General features: G+C 35.4%; 1 protein-coding gene across 2 annotated transcripts in view; it reads left to right on the top strand.

Moving 5' to 3' along the window:
- PDHX (pyruvate dehydrogenase complex component X) overlaps nt 1-16,141 on the top strand; it is a 78,577-nt gene that overhangs the window by 45,948 nt on the left and 16,488 nt on the right. For both annotated transcript variants that reach the window (XM_029207946.1, XM_029207947.1), the window contains exons 5-7: nt 2,097-2,195; nt 9,099-9,273; nt 10,890-11,037. In XM_029207946.1, the coding sequence (XP_029063779.1) occupies nt 2,097-2,195; nt 9,099-9,273; nt 10,890-11,037 (422 nt within the window). The remainder of the gene's footprint in view (nt 1-2,096; nt 2,196-9,098; nt 9,274-10,889; nt 11,038-16,141) is intronic.

Below are 16,141 nucleotides of genomic sequence, written 5' to 3' on the forward strand. Positions count from 1 at the left end.
GAGTTTTAACTTTCCGTTATCATACACAGTATTTCTGACTCCATTGCCTTGACTCCTCTTTATTTTCCATGAAAATCACAAGGTAGGCTCATGGATGCTTGGTACTTAATGCTCTTTTCCCTTTTGCAAAGGTAGTATACTTTGTGATTTTGTTAATATCCAGCGTTAGAAGTTTACATGGGTCTGAAACCCCATGGTGTAGTTTAAAAACAGCTGACCTGTGAACCTGCAGAGTGTTGGCCCATGTAGTGATTTAAAAATTTTTTTTCAGTTGGTTTGTTACTAGCTAATCTTACATTAAAACCTAAAATTTCAGGGCTTCCCTGGTGACGCAGTGGTTGAGAGTCCTCCTGCCGATGCAGGGGACACGGGTTCGTGCCCTGGTCTGGGAAGATCCCACATGCCGCGGAGCGGCTGGGCCCGTGAGCCTGGCCGCTGAGCCTGCGCATCCGGAGCCTGTGCTCCGCAATGGGAGAGGCCACAACAGTGAGAGGCCCGCGTACCGCAAAAAAAAAAAAAAAAACATCTAAAATTTCAGTTTCTCTTGAAAAATCTGAAGATTTGGTACCATTGAGCCCATATCAACTAGAGCTGTTTCCCAGAAATGCAGAAAATGCCACATTTGTTTCTCTCCTTTTCGGAGTTATAAACTTCTGGATCTAGCCCGTTTTACTCATTTTTAAAAATATGACTGTGTAGTTATTTGTGTTTGCTATTAGGCTTAAAGGTCTTATTTGAAGAGTAGACACTTATTCATGTGACCTATTGGTGTGTGTCTCAGTTTCCTTGTCTATAGAATCAACATAATTGTGTTTGCCTCTCTTCTTTATATATGAAGTAAAAATGCTTGCATGTAAATACTAAGGACTTGAAAAAATATGTTAAGATGTAATTCAACAACAACAACAAAACAACCCAATTTAAGTGGGCAGAGGACTCAAGTGTGCATTTCTTCCAAAGAAGATGTACATATGGTCAGTAAACACATAAAAAGATGTTAGGGAACTGCAAATCAAAACCACAATGAGATATCACTTTGCACTAATTAAAGTGGCTGTTATCTAAAAACAAGAAAAAAAAAAAACCCAAAACAGAAAATAACAAGTGTTGCTGAGGATATAGAGAAATTAGTATTTCTGTGCACTGTTGGTGGGAATGTAAAATGGTGCAGTCACTCTGGAAAACAGAATTGCAGTTCCTCAAAATATTAAAAATAGAATTACCATATTATCCAGCTTCCTTCCTATCCATACTTCCTTTTCTGGATATACTCAAAAGAATTAAAAGCAGGGTCTTGAAGAGATATTTATATACCCATGCTCATAGCAGCAGCATTCACAATTGCCAAAAGATGGAAACATCCCGTATGTCTAAAATGTGCTATATATATACAATGGAATGTTAGTCTTAAAAAGGAAGGAAATGCTGACACATACTGTAACATGGATGAACCTTGAAGATATGCTAGGTAAAATAAACCAATCACAAAAGGACAAATGATGAATGATTTCATTTATATGAGTTACCTAGAGTAGTCAAATTAGTAAGGATAGAGAGTAGAATGGTGGTTGCCAGGGGCTGGGAGGGATGGGGAGTTACTGTTTAATTGGTACAGAGCTTCATTTTGGGAGAATGATAAAGTTCTGGAGATGGGTGGTGGTGATGGTTGTACAACATTGTAATTGTACTTAATCCCACTCAATTGTAACACCTTAAAATGGTAAATTTTACATACATTTTACTATAATAAAAAAAAACCATGAAGGAGCAACATAGTTTCTTATTGATGTATGTTATGTGGTCAGGAGCCATGTGAAAAGTGATTAGTCAAAATAGAAGCTTTCTCCCTATGAATATTTATTCTTATTAAAAGTGTTTTGAAATAATAACTAGTTAAATTTGTGTGAAAATGTTTTCATAGTAAAATAAACCAGGTTAGTACAGATTAATTTATTTGACTGTCACTATCTATGGGAGTCATTTTAGCTTTATTATGTTTTAATTTTTCTAATTCTCAGCAAAACTGTGGACATTTAGATATATTTGAATCAAATATAAGTGTTCATTGGTTCCATTAATTTTCATGTTTTCTTTAGGTTCCGTTTAAGTCCAGCTGCCCGCAATATTCTGGAAAAACACGCACTGGATGCTAACCAGGGCACAGCCACTGGCCCTCGGGGGATATTCACTAAAGAGTATGTGTGTGCTTTTTGTAATAACCAGTTCCATTATTTATCATGATCATCTTCTTCTGAAAGTATTTAAAGAAGGGCTAATTTAGTGTTAAGATTTAAAAGGAAATACACTGTTCTTTTGTACTTTTAATTGCTTTTGTCAGCATAAAATGTATTTTATGCAAGGGTTGTTTTTTGAATAATTGCAGCGTTACTGAAAAATAGTTCTAATTTGATAACTAAGCCAGAACCTTAGAAATGATGATAGAGAAAATTAGAGTGCAAAATGGTGAATCTTTATATTGTTTTTAAGTTTGTATGAAATAATCATGCAATCACATTTAAATTTCTGAAGCATAGTTTAAGAAAAAAATTCATTCTTAACCCATTTGGATTTTGCTCACATGTACGATCAAAGCAATTTCCATAGGCAGTTGGGTCTCATTTTGGATTTTCTTTTCTATTCTGTTTCTCAGTCTGTCCGTGAATTAGTACCTCACTTTTTTAGGACCACACTCCTAATTAGAAATATTTTATAGTAAGCTTTAAAATCTGATAGAGCTATCCTTTCTCTTCTTTTTCAGTAAACCAGTTTTCTTGGTTTATTTTTATTTTACTATTCTTCCAAATGAATTTTAAACAATTTGTCTAGCCCTACTGGTGGGGTTGGGCAGGAAGACTATGTTCTTTTTATTGGGATTGTAGCACATTTTAAATTAACTTTGGGAGAAGTGAAATCTTTATGATGTTGAGTCTTCCTGTTCAAGAACACTATGTGTTTCTATTTGTTTAACTTTTGTGTCTTTCAAGAATATGTTAAAACAGATGACCCCTGCTCTATTGAAAATTAGTCTGGTGAGGAAGACAGAGGTTAATCAAATAGGCATATGAGCTAATGTGAAATTGCTATAGTGCTGTCTGCCACATTCCTACTAGAGTAATATTAAATTTTCAAATTGAGTTAATCTTTTAAAGCAATATGCTTATTCCCTGTTTATCTACTATTGATAAAAGTGATCAGTAGTATTGGGCAGAAATTTTTACAAGGTGAGGTAGAGCAAAGTTATGAAATTATTAAGTGGCAGACCAGGTGACTTTTCTTTCTTTTCATTGGATTATTTTACTCTTCATTAAAGCATTGGTTTATTGTTGGATATTTCTTTTAATGAAAGCAATACACTTTAATTCTTAGATATCCTCATTTATCTGTACTTCAGCCTTACTGATTTGTTAATCAGACAGATGTGTGTGGTTTTCTTAAGCATATAGTGTGAAGTTTATGCCAACATACTCACATGAGTTGGAAATCAGCTGTTCTGACCCCTGGCTGAAAGGCAACATCCTGGACTGTGGATTTTTAATTAAAAGACTTAAAAGTTTCACTTAGCCATAAAAAATTAAAATAAAGAATCCTGATAGGTAGTTAAGCCTAGTTTTTTCCCCACATTAATCCTTATTTAGTATATACTACTTGTATCTTAATTTTGTTAATCTTCTACCAGTCCATACCTTATGAAAAAGTCTCTGTCTGTAAAAATGGGAGAAAACAACTTTCTTTATAACATGGTAGACTTACCCATATATATCTGAGGGATAAGATAGAGGGTGTATATTTAATTCATTAATTGTTGAAGATTTGGTGAAATGTAAAATAATCATAGATGTAACTTAGAAAGATCAATTTTGCAAATTTGTGAAAGATAAATTGGAGCAGAAAAAGACTTGAGGTAAGGAGATAAATTAATAGGCTCATAAAGTAGTCTAGCTAAGAGAGAATGAATACTCAAATGTGGGTAGGAACCTAAAAGAGAGATCACTGATGGATACAGCATTATAAGGAGAAAATCCAGAAGCCTGTAAAGGATAGAATGTAGAGCACAGACCAGGATAGCAATGAGTCAAGGGAAGAACTTGGGATTCTGTTCCAGGTGATGACATTTTGGCCCCATAAATAGAAATAAGGGATTTGCAGAAGTATTTGTCTTGGTGGAATAACTAATGTGTTTGGTTTGAAGCTTATTGTCAGTGCTGACAAACCAGATTCCAGATATTAGAGTCAGTGAGGTGAAGATGCATCTTGGGAGATAGTTTGGTACTAGAGAGGTAGGTTTGATAGATAATAAAGTGATAGTTACAGTTGAGATCATCAGTAGGTAAACATTTTAGAAGGCAAAAATTTCTGTGTTGGAGGATATCTAGGAGATGGATATAAGTCAAGGAGGAAGGGCTCTGAGAAAAGGCTCTTGAAGTTGGTGATTAGTGACCGTTTAGAGGGCAAATCAGTGGTGTGACGGCAGTGGGGTAAAGAAGTAGAGTTTTTTCTTTCCCTTCTCTTTCCGTATGTGCTTAATACATATACGATGAACAAGTATCTTTTTTAAACCCAAGTTGAAAGTTATCATAGTAGTCTGACATCTCCTAAGGAGGACAGAATGGTGTTATCTTGTTGGATACCCTAAGGAAGCACTATTACAGAGTTATGATTTTGATATCTTTGCTATCTTTGCCTATTACCCAGTCCTTTCCCTGCCCTTTAACTCCCTACTATAAGAGGGTCACCCTTCGGTCTTTAAAATATGACATATTACAAAAGATTTCATGAGGAAAATGGATCCTTAAAGCATGCATTATTGAGAATATTTACTGTATACTACTAAAGATACCTTGTTTTAAGTTAAACACTGAGGTGAGCTTTGGAAAAAAAAATTTGTCCTCGTGTCATCTACAGAAATGTCATCTTCTGGTAAGACTGACACATTGCAGCCTTCAGCATAAGCGTGCCCCAAATACCTTAGCACACATTCTTGAAATAATGAGAGACATCCTTCCTTCTTACCTTGTCAACTAAAAGTGCAAGTAGAAAAGTCAGTTGCAAGAGCTGAGGAGGTGTCTCTGACCCATTGTATTTATGAAGAAAACCATAAGTGTCATGGTTGCTATTTTAATGTTGCATGAAAGCAAGCATATTGCTCAGAGTATATGTTGTGCAAAAGACTGTGCTTTGCCTGTACATGTAACTGTTTTAGGAAAACAAGTGCCAGGGACGCTGTTGGAGGTTCTTGGCCTGTAGCCTAACTTCTTTGGCATATCTACGTCTTAAGTCATACTTGTAGCTAATGTTTGTGTTCGTATCACAGCATCACAAATATAGTAGGCATGACAGTCATGTCTAGTATGTTTTCAGTGATACTTCTTTTTAAAACTAATTCGTAGCACACCCAAATGACTTAAGGGATCTGGTAGAGAAGGTTCTGCCTTAAGTGAATGCCCAAAGCAGAAGTGAATGGTGTATCAGTTTTTCTCTAATTTTTATAGCTTTTAATATCTACCTGATTCTTCAAGCTTAGACTGATTAATTACTTAATGGACAGAAATCATTAAAAATCTTTCTCTGCATTACAGAAACTAAATTATTGGCTGTTATTAAACAATAATTAACATTCATACTTTATGAGGTTTATAAGTGTAAAATCAGCAATAAAAGTTTACTGTGAGCCCATGGCCAGAATTGCTTTTCTGCTTGTTTATGATTGATGACTCCTACTTACTTTTAGGGATGAACCTAAACTGCCTTTTCTTGATAAAAATAGTAAGTAATAGTAATGCTGATAGTGAAATAAGAATATGTCTATTTAGTGTGACCAACCTTTTTTAAAGTAGAATGTATTCAGGCATTATTTTAGATTTTTTTAGTCTCCTCAAATGTTCATTGTTTTCTGTTGTTGTTTGTTGGTTTGTTTGTTTTTAACCGATTACTGCGGGTACACTAGTGATCCCTGTATAAAGAAATCAATGTGTTTTGTATATGCCATTCTGATGCTAAACTTTAAAACCCAGATTAATAATAGATTTTGTTAGAGAGGTGTATTTAGTTACCTTATATGATGAAAGGGGACTAGTAATGTTAGACTGTGGCTTGTAACAGCTCTTAAACGCGAAATATCTTTTGTTAAAGGCATTTTTCTAAAACAAAAGGCCTTATCTTATATCAATGCTCACACTTTTATCTATGTGGCCAAGGTTTTGACTCATGACATAAATCCCCAGGAATTGTAGGGCAGTCATTTACTTCACATGTAAATGTTATAACAATTAACTGGAAAAATGGTGCTTTGGGTTATAAATATCATAAGTAAATTTAAAATTAACTTCCAAATAGGAGTAAGCTTGCTGTTAAAAAGCCTTAAGAGCACATAAGCTCATTCCCCAGGACACTCAGTCTTTCTGCCGTTACCATCAGGTTTGTGCCTCACCCTTGGAGAACCAGGCTTGCCTCTAGTTATGTTGCTGTTACTTTTTGTGTGGTAGGTGAAGGGCCTTTGTCTGGAGGTCCTACTTTTAGCTACTTCAGACTGGGTAGATAACTATTCTTCATTCAATCACAGAGTTGCTGTTAATCTGAGATATGCCCATTTAATTCTTTCTATTCTAGCCTTTTCTTCTGAGAAAAAATTGTTCCGACTCTGCCTAGTTTAATTGGCATACTCTGCACAGGTATTAGAAAGGTAGTAGGAAATACACAGGCTTTGGAGTTGGCCATACCCAGGTTTGGTCCCAGCCCTGGCAGCTCCTAGCTGCCTACCTCTTCAGCTTCACCTTTAAACCCTCTCCACTTTGTTCACTGCCCTCCTTCTATGCTGGGCTTCCTTCTGTTCTTAGAAGCCCTAATTTCCCTGCCTTTACACTTGCTGTTCTCTGCCTAGAAACATGCTTTTCCCAGCTGTTCTTGAGACTTGCTCCTTCATGTCCGTCCACAGAAATAGTATTTCTTCAGTCCTTCCCTGACCGCCCTGTTTTAAAGTAACACCTCCTCTCACTCATGACTCTCAATCTCATTACTCTGCTTTATTTTCTTCACTATCTATTCATTTGTTTACTTGCTTAATGTATGACTCTCCTATAGAATAACACTCCTTGTTGGGAAGTGTTTTAACATTATATTTTCAACACCTAGAGTAGAGTAGGTGCTTGAGAACTACTGACTTAGAAATGGAATTTAACCTCTTTGAACCTACTTACTCATTTATAAAGTGGGAGTAATAATACCTCCCTCACATGGCTGGTGTAAGATTACATTAACATAACCACAGTACATACACAAGAGTCTCACTTTTCCACTTCTATTCCCTCTTTCAGTACTTAAAGATCAAGGATGATAACAACCTTTAAGATTTCTTTGTCAGTCTGACCTCTTATCTTAAATGTCAGCTCTTTAATTTTGAAACAAGTAACTTACTTGCACTTAATGTTAAGTTCATGTATCCCTTTCTGGACCTGATATAAAAATCATAGACTCTCCTTCCTTAAAAATGTACCAGTACACATTGGGAGATCCCTCCCATGATGCCTCCCCAAGCTAGAGCATTCCTGCCTGTGTCAATTTTCTATTGCTGCATGACAAATTGCAACAAACTTAGTAGCTTAAAACAACACCCACTTATTATCTAACAGTGCTGTGGGTCAGAAGTCCTGGTCCAGCATGACTGGGTTTCCAGCTCATGGTCTCACAAGGCTGAAATCAAGGTGTCAGCCAGGGCTAGGGTCTCATCTGAAGGTTGGAGCCCTCTTCCAGGTTCACATGGTTGTTGGCAGAATTCAGTTCCTTGGGGTAGTAGGAGTCTGAGCCCTGTTTTCTTACTTGCTGTCATCCAAGGATTGCTGTCACCTCCTGGAGGCCTCCTTCAGGTCTTTGCCACGAGGTCACCTCCATAGACAGTTCATAAATGCCTGTTTGCTTCTCCAGTGCAAGCAGGAGAATCGCCATTCAAATTTCTTCTTTTAGGAATTCCCTGTTCCTTTTAAAGAACTTACCTGATATGTCTGACCCTTTCAGGATAGTTTGCCTTTTGATTAACTCAGTGTCAGCTGCTTTGGGACCTTAATTATGTCTACAAAATCCATCACCTTTGTCATGTAATGTAACCTAATCATGGCAGTGACATCTGTCATATTCACAGGCCCACCCACACTCAAGAGAGATTATATGGGGTATGTACACCAGGAACAGGAATATTGGGGCCATCTCAGAGTTCTGCCTAGTATGTGATAATATCAAATCATTAACTGTGTTTAAGAAATTTTAAAAATATAATTTGCCTTTAGATTTGTGTTACCCTGAAGTTGTTTTTAGACTATGTAAAACCTTTTTCATTTAAAAAAATTTTTAGATTTAAAACATTTTTAAGTACTTTAGAATTGTCAGATTAAAATTTTTGAAAAAGCTGTTTTGTTTAAGGAAGTACATGACTTTATACCACTGTAACTTCGAATGGATTGAGAGTTTGAATAGTAGTCTAATTATATCCTTTTAATAAACAAAGACACCTTTGTTTTGCAGAGTAATACAAAGGCAAGACTGTTACTTGTTTAGTTATTTTTCATTCTAAATGCTGCTATGGCTTAGGTTTATTACATTAGATTGTGCTGATAGCATTTGAGGTATGATTTCCTGGCCATAAACAAGCTTAATTTGCACCAGGATAAACAACGCTTTAGTAAATATTCTAATGAAAGTCATAGGTACAGTAAGCTTGACACTTTCTGAATGCTATATGAACATTATTTCACAAATACCATGAATGAGGGTATAGCTTAATTTATGAATTGCTCATCTACCAAAAGACACTGCCCCCAGAAAAAAAGACTGATTTTCCTTTAAAAAATAACTGTCTACACCCAATACTTTGATAAAATCTGTTTGTTGTTTTATTTTTAAAATGGGCAAATATTGTAGCCATTGGACAAATATGAATCAGTAGAACAGGTAAGAGACAAGATTTTCTTGTCTAGCTCAAATCGTTTTGCATTATAGCCTTGACATCAGTATATTTCTTTATTTTCCCTTCACATCTGGCCTCCATTTTCTGAACGTTCTTATATTCCTGGTTGCTAATCATGGTTATCTAACTCCCTTCTTATCTCCAGGGATGCTCTCAAACTGGTCCAGTTGAAACAGATGGGCAAGATCACTGAATCCAGACCCACCCCAGCCCTGCCAACCATTCCCACAGCGTCTTTACCCCCACAGGCCACAGCCAGGCCATCTTATCCCCGGCCAATGATCCCTCCAGTATCAACTCCTGGACAGCCTAATGTAGCGGTAATGTCATCTGAGTAGATTTTTATTTTTCAGATTTAAGCGAGAGAGAAAATAAGAACCATTACTCTTATGTTTCATGAGTTCTTTTACCAGTCCATTATAGTAGTAGCTCAAAGTGATGAAGACAAAAATTCTCTAAATGTTTTGTTTTGCACATTTCCATAAACCAGATTTGTTTGTACAGTGCTAATAACTTCCAAATAGAATTATGATTCAATTTAAATTTGCCACAAGTTCCACAATGTCAGTGCCATGTATATGCTCTATAATCGTGATACTTTTCGTGTCTTTTTTTTCTTGGGTGTGATACTAATAATTGGTAGCTGATACCAGCTCCCTTTTGTGCATACGTTTTATTTTTTGACTAAGGGAGTTGATAGTCTTACTGTGAAGAACTATAGAGATTGTATAGCTAATCATTCTTTACTTCTTGGATACATGTAATAGCCCTTTTTTGTTTTCAAATTACTCCATTTTGCCTCTCTGTCTCCCTTTCTTAGTACCTTTTATGTCATTTGCTTCCCATCAGAAGAAATGCAAGATAATCAGGTTTTTTAAAGCTGAATGGGCACTGAAAAAAATAAATAAATAAACCTACACTGCTTTTTCTGATGGAGAAATATATTCCAATATAGTATTTTAAAAGAATTAAAAACAGTACAAGTTTCATGAGAAACAGATTTTTTAAATGTACATTAATGATTCGTGACTACATACACAAAAGTTTATGAGTAATAAAATCTTATTTCTTTAAAAAGTAAGTTATTCAAATTTGAAAGATAAACCTTTAAAATTCTTACAGTATGTAGACAGCATTTATTTTATTTGATCAAGTATTTTGCTAACATAAGATGTTTAATTCCCACAGAAAGCATTTATAAAAAAAGAAGTCAGCCGTACTTGTGGCTGATTTGTATTATCCTAAGTGATTTGTAATCCAGTCCCAGAATGGAGTGAAGGACAAAGAAGGAATTAGACATAATTTAAGGTCCATCATGTTTTTGTTAAGAGGTTCAAGGAACAGAATGGAAAAGCTACAGTAAAGTTACAGGAAGATTTTATTATCCCATTCATACTTTATGAGTTTCTTGGAAATAAGATGCTCATGTGATTTTTTAATTACAAACCAAAATAGAAATAATTTGGCAGATTATCTAGTATTTTGAATTACCTTTTTCTCATGTGTGCCATTTTTATAAGTAAAAATTGCCTGTAGTTGTTGATTTATTGATTGCTTTGAGTTTTATTAAGAAGTGATGTTTGTAACAGAAGCTACTTACAGGCTTGTAGGTGATATCTCAATAAGCACACCCATGGGGGGTTTATTCATGATTTGGTACATTTCTTTTTAATCATCTTAAACATGGTAACATAGATGTTCCATTCACAACTGAAACATGAATTTTTCTGCTTTTTTTCTACAGTCATATACTATAAAGTTAAAATTACTCAGATTTCTTATATTTCTTCTTATACTAAGAATTTTTCATAACAGTTTTACTGTATTAATTTTTATTTTCATAAGTTAGGTCATTGAGACTGGATTTCAGTTACAGTTTGTTTGCTTGTTTTTTCCAATTCTATTTATGGTTTAACGAACATGTTATTCTTTGCAGGGCACGTTCACTGAAATCCCTACTAGCAACATTAGAAGAGTTATTGCCAAGAGGTTAACTGAATCTAAACGTACTGTACCTCATGCATATGCTACTACTGACTGTGACCTTGGAGCTGTTTTAAAAGTTAGGCAAAATCTGGTCAGAGGTTAGTAAAGTTGAGTTTATGTAATGTAATACACATGCTAAACTAACTATTATGAGATCTTTTATTTATGAAATGCACATTGTGTAGCTTTTTCCATCAGTTTCATCATCTGGGCATATTTTAGCCCTAGAAGAGAATTGGTTCTCTTTTCCTATAATAAATTGGTTACATAGTATTAAATACGTCATACTTTTTGGTACGATATCTGAAGAAGCAGTTCTTAACATTTTAGAAAGTATAAAATCCAAAACTGATTTAAGAATGTTTTAGATTGTAAATATATCTTAGATATCACTCTTTATACATTTTAACTTTTAGTTCCTCTTCAAAATGTACTTTCATGTTATTAAATTTGTAATGTTCCTTCTCCAAATCTATTAAAACTAAGGTTGCTGAGAGACATATAAATTTTTAGAATGATCTGATGTTTTATTTTTTTCTTTCCAATCTGTATGGCTTTATTTCATTTTCTTGCCTTATTGCACTGTCTAGGACCTCTGTTACAGTGATCAGTATGTGACAAAAGCAAACATTCCTGCCTTGTTCTTGATCTTGGGGGAAAGCATTCAGTCTTTAATGTTAGTTGTTGATTTTTTTGGAAGATTCCCTTCTTCATGTTGAAGAAATTTGTATTCCTAATTTGCCAAGAATTTTAAGCATGAATGGATGTTAAGTTTTTTCAAATACTTTTTGTGTATCTTTTGAAGTAATCTTTTCTTTCCTTGTTAATATGATGAATTACATTGGTTGATTTCAAATGTTGAATCACCTTTGTTTACATGAGTGATTCCTCATTAGTGAGTGTGATTAAAATTCATTTAATCATTAAAACTTTTCTCATATATTGCTTGATCCCATTTTCTAAAATTTAGCTAAGAATCTTTACACCTGTGCACATGAGAAATACTAGTCTGTCGTTTTTCTTTTATTGAGTTTTTTTTTTGCTGGGTTTGTTATCACAGAATAAGTTGGGAAATGTTTCTTCTTTATTTTCTGGAAGAGTTTGAGTAGAATTGGTTTTACTTGTTTTTTAATTGTTCGGTAGAATTTACCAATGAAGCTTTTTAGGACTGCCATTTTCTTTATGGGGATTTTTAACTACAAATTCAACTTTTAAAATAGATTAAGAGTTATTATTTTTTCCTGAATGACCTTTGGTAGTTTGCGTTTTTCAAGGAATTTGTTTATGTCTTCTAAGTTATCAAATTTATTGGCATTAAGTTGATCATATTACCTTATTATACTTTTAACATCTGTGTATACAGTTGGCCGTTCATATTCACAGCTTCTGCATCTGTGAATTAAACCAACCATATTTTTTTAAAATTCCTGAAAGCTCCAAAAAGCAGAACTTGAATTTGCCATGCACTGGTAACTATTTACATAGCATTTACATCATATTAACTATTACTAGTATTCTAGAGATTTAAAGTTTACAGGAGGATGCATGTAGGTTATATGCAAATACTACACCATTTCATGCAAGGGACTTGAACATTCTCGGATTTTGGTATCCAAGGGGTGTCCTGAAACCAGTTCCCCTCGGATACGGAGGGATGACTGTAAAGGAGATGAGATTACCATTCTTTATATTAGTAATTTGTCTTCTAACTTTCTTGGTCAGTCTGGCTAGAGATCAATTTTATTGATCTCTTTAAAGAATCAGTTATTTGATTTTACTAACTTTTTCTATTTCTATAATTTTGTTTTTATTGATTTTTACTCTCATCTTTATTATTTCATTTTTTCTATTTGCTTTGGGTTTAATTTGCCCTTTTTTTCCCTAGTTTCTTAAGGTGAAAATCGATGTCAATATAATATAATAAACTTTATTTCTAACGTAAGCATATGATACTTTTAATTTTAAGTTCCCTTTAAGCAGTGCTTCAGCTGTATCCCATAAATTTTGGCATGTTTTATTTTCCTTCCTACTCAGTTCAAGATGTTTTCGAATTTCCCTTGTGATTTCTTTTTTGATTAATCAGTTATTTAGAAGTATAAGTTTAATTTCCAAATATTTAGGGACTTTTCAGCTTTCTTTTATGATTTCTAGTTTAACTCCACTGTGTTTAGAGAAGACACTTTGTATGATTTAAATCTTTTTAAGTTTGTTGAGATTTATTTTATAGTCATAATGTGACCTGGTCCAAGCTCATACTGCTCACTGCACAACAGGCCAATAAACTGAGAGACGAGATGTTAGGGCAAGTAATAGCACTTTATTCAGAAAGTCAGCAGACCAAGAAGATGGCAGACTGTGTCCCAAAGAACCATCTTACCCGAGTTAGAATTCAGGCTTCTTTTATACTAAAAGGGTAGGGGATGTGACTGGTTGATGCAGTCTTTTTGGTGCTGGAATCCTTTGTTCTTACAGTGCCAGGGTGGGTCTGGTCACAATGTTCCTGTAAACCTCCAACAAGGCGATTGCTTTCCGCTCTGCAACTTTTTATCTCTATGTGAATGGAAAAGTGTTACACCTTTAAAGTTCAAGCCTCTGCCTGCAGAGCATTGAGAAAGGGCTATTATGTATATTTCAGGCTATAGGCAATATTCTTTTACAAAGGTGCAGAGCCAGCACAACTAAGCACAGGCAATGGCGCACAAAGGTTAGTGTCCTTGAAAAGAATGTGTGTCCTACTTTTGAGGAGTGTTTTATGAATGTTGGTTAGGTGAAGTTGGTTGATACTATTGTTCTTACCTTCTGTAAACTTACTGATTTCCTGTCTCTTTGTTTTATTAATTCTTGAAAGACAAGCGTTAAAATCCTTACTTATAATTGTAAATTTCTCTGTTTCCCCTCTTAGTTTTTATCAGTTTTTGCTTCATGTATTTTGAAGGTCTGTTATTAGGCATATACACATTTAGGATTTTTATGTTTTCTTGGTGAATAGACCCATCATGTTATGTCCTGTCTGTTCCTGGTATAATATTCCTTATCCTCAAACCTCCTTTGCCTGATATTTGTATAGGCATTCCAGATTTCTCTGATTAGTGTTTTTATATTATGTCTTTTTAGATCTTTTTACTCTGAATGTATGTGTATCTTTATGCCTCACAGATATCATGAGTTCAGTTCCAGACCACCACAATAAAGCAAATATTTCAATAAAGCAAGTCACACTTTTTTGGGGGGGGTTTTCCCGTGCATATAAAAGTAATGTTACACTATACTATAGTCTGTTAAGTGTGCAGTAGCATTATGTCTAACAATACTTTATTGCTAAAAATGCTAACCACCATCTGAGCCTTCAGCTGGTGGAGGGTCTTGCCTTGATGTTGAGTGCTGTGGACTGATCAGGGTGGGAGTTGCTGAAGGGTGGGGTGGCTGTGGGCATTTTTAAAAGAATAAGACAGCAGTGAAGTTTGCTACATTGACTGACTGACTCTCCTCTCACAAACGACTCTATGTAGCAGCGATGCTGTTTGATAGCATTTTGTCCACAGTGGAGCTTCTTTCAAAAGCGGAGTCAATCTTCTCAAACCCTGCTGCTGCTTATCAACTAAGTTTATGTAATATTCTGAATCCTTTGTTGTCATTTCTACAGTCTTCACAGCATCTTCACCAGTAGATTCCATCTCAAGAAACCACTTTCCTTCCTTATCAGTAAGAAGCAACTCCTCATCTGTTCAAGTTTTATCATGAAATTGCAGCAATTCAGTCATATCTTCAGGTTCTACTTCTAATTCTAGTTTTCTTGCTGTTTCTTCCACATCTGCAGTTATTTCCTCCACGGAAGTCTTGAACCCCTCAAAGTCATTCATGAGGGTTGGAATCAACTTCCAAACTGCTAATGTTGATATTTTGACCTCTTCCCATGAATTACAAATGTTCTTAATGGCAACTAGAATAGTGAATCCTTTCCAAAGTTTTTCAACCTACTTTGCCCAAGTCCATCAGAGGAGTCACTATATATGGCAGCTGTAGCCTTATGAAATGTTTCTTACAAGGACTTGAAAGTCGAAATTATGTTTGATCCGCGGGCTGCATAATGGATTGTTAGCAGGCATGAAAACAACATTAATCTTGTTGTACATCTCTGTCAGAGCTCTTGGGTGACGTGGTGCATTGTCAGCGAGCAATCATATTTTAAGATGAATCTTTTTTTCTGAGCAGTAGGTCTCCACCGGGAGCTTAAAATATTCAGTAAACTGTTTTGTAAACAGTATGTAAACTGTATGCTGTCATACAGGCTTTTTTGTTCCATTTATATATAGAGCACAGACAGAGTAGATTTAGCATAATTCTTAAGGGCCCTAGGATTTTCGGAATGGTGAATGAGCCCTGGCTTCAACTTAAAGTCACCAGCTGCCTAACCGGAGAGTCAGCCTATCCTTTGAAGTTTTGAGGCCAGCACTGACTTTCTCTAGCTATGAAGTCCTAGATGACATCTTTCAATAGAAGGCTGTTTCATCTACACTGAAAATCTGTGGTTTAATGTAGCCATCTTCCTTAATGTTCTTAGCTAGATCCTCTGGATAACTTGCTACAGCTTCTTTATCAGCACTTACTGCCTCACCCTGCACTTTTATGTTATAGAGATGGCTCTTTCCTTAAACCTCATGAACCAACCTCTGCTGGCTTCAAACTTTCCTCTGCAGCTTCCTCACCTCTCTCAGCCTTCACAGAATTGAAGAGTTAGGGCCTCGCTCTCGATCGGGCTTTGGCTTAAGGGAATGTTGTGGCTGGTTTGATGTTCTATCCAGACTACTCAGACTTTCTTCCTATCAGCAGTAAGGCTGTTTTGCTTTGTTATCATTTATGTGTTCTCTGGAGCAGCACTTTTAATTTCCTTCAAGAACTTTTCCTTTGCATTCATTTGCAACTTGGCTAATTGTTCAGCACTAGAGGCCTAGCTTTCGGCCTACCTTGTCTTTCAACATGCCTTCCTCACGAAGCTTGATCACTTTTTGCTCTTGATTTAAAGTGAGAGATGTGTGACTCTTCCTTTCACTTGAACACTTAGAGGCCATTGTATGGTTATTAATTGGCCTAATTTCAACATTGTGAATCTCAGGGAATAAAGAGACCTGAGGAAAGGGAGAGAGACAGGGGAACAGCCAGTCAGTGGAGCAGTCAGAACACACGCAAATATTTATCGATTAA

This window comes from Monodon monoceros, unplaced genomic scaffold, assembly GCF_005190385.1.
Source record: "Monodon monoceros isolate NGI ecotype Baffin Bay Population unplaced genomic scaffold, NGI_Narwhal_1 Super_Scaffold_7, whole genome shotgun sequence".
Taxonomy (NCBI): Eukaryota; Metazoa; Chordata; class Mammalia; order Artiodactyla; family Monodontidae; genus Monodon; species Monodon monoceros.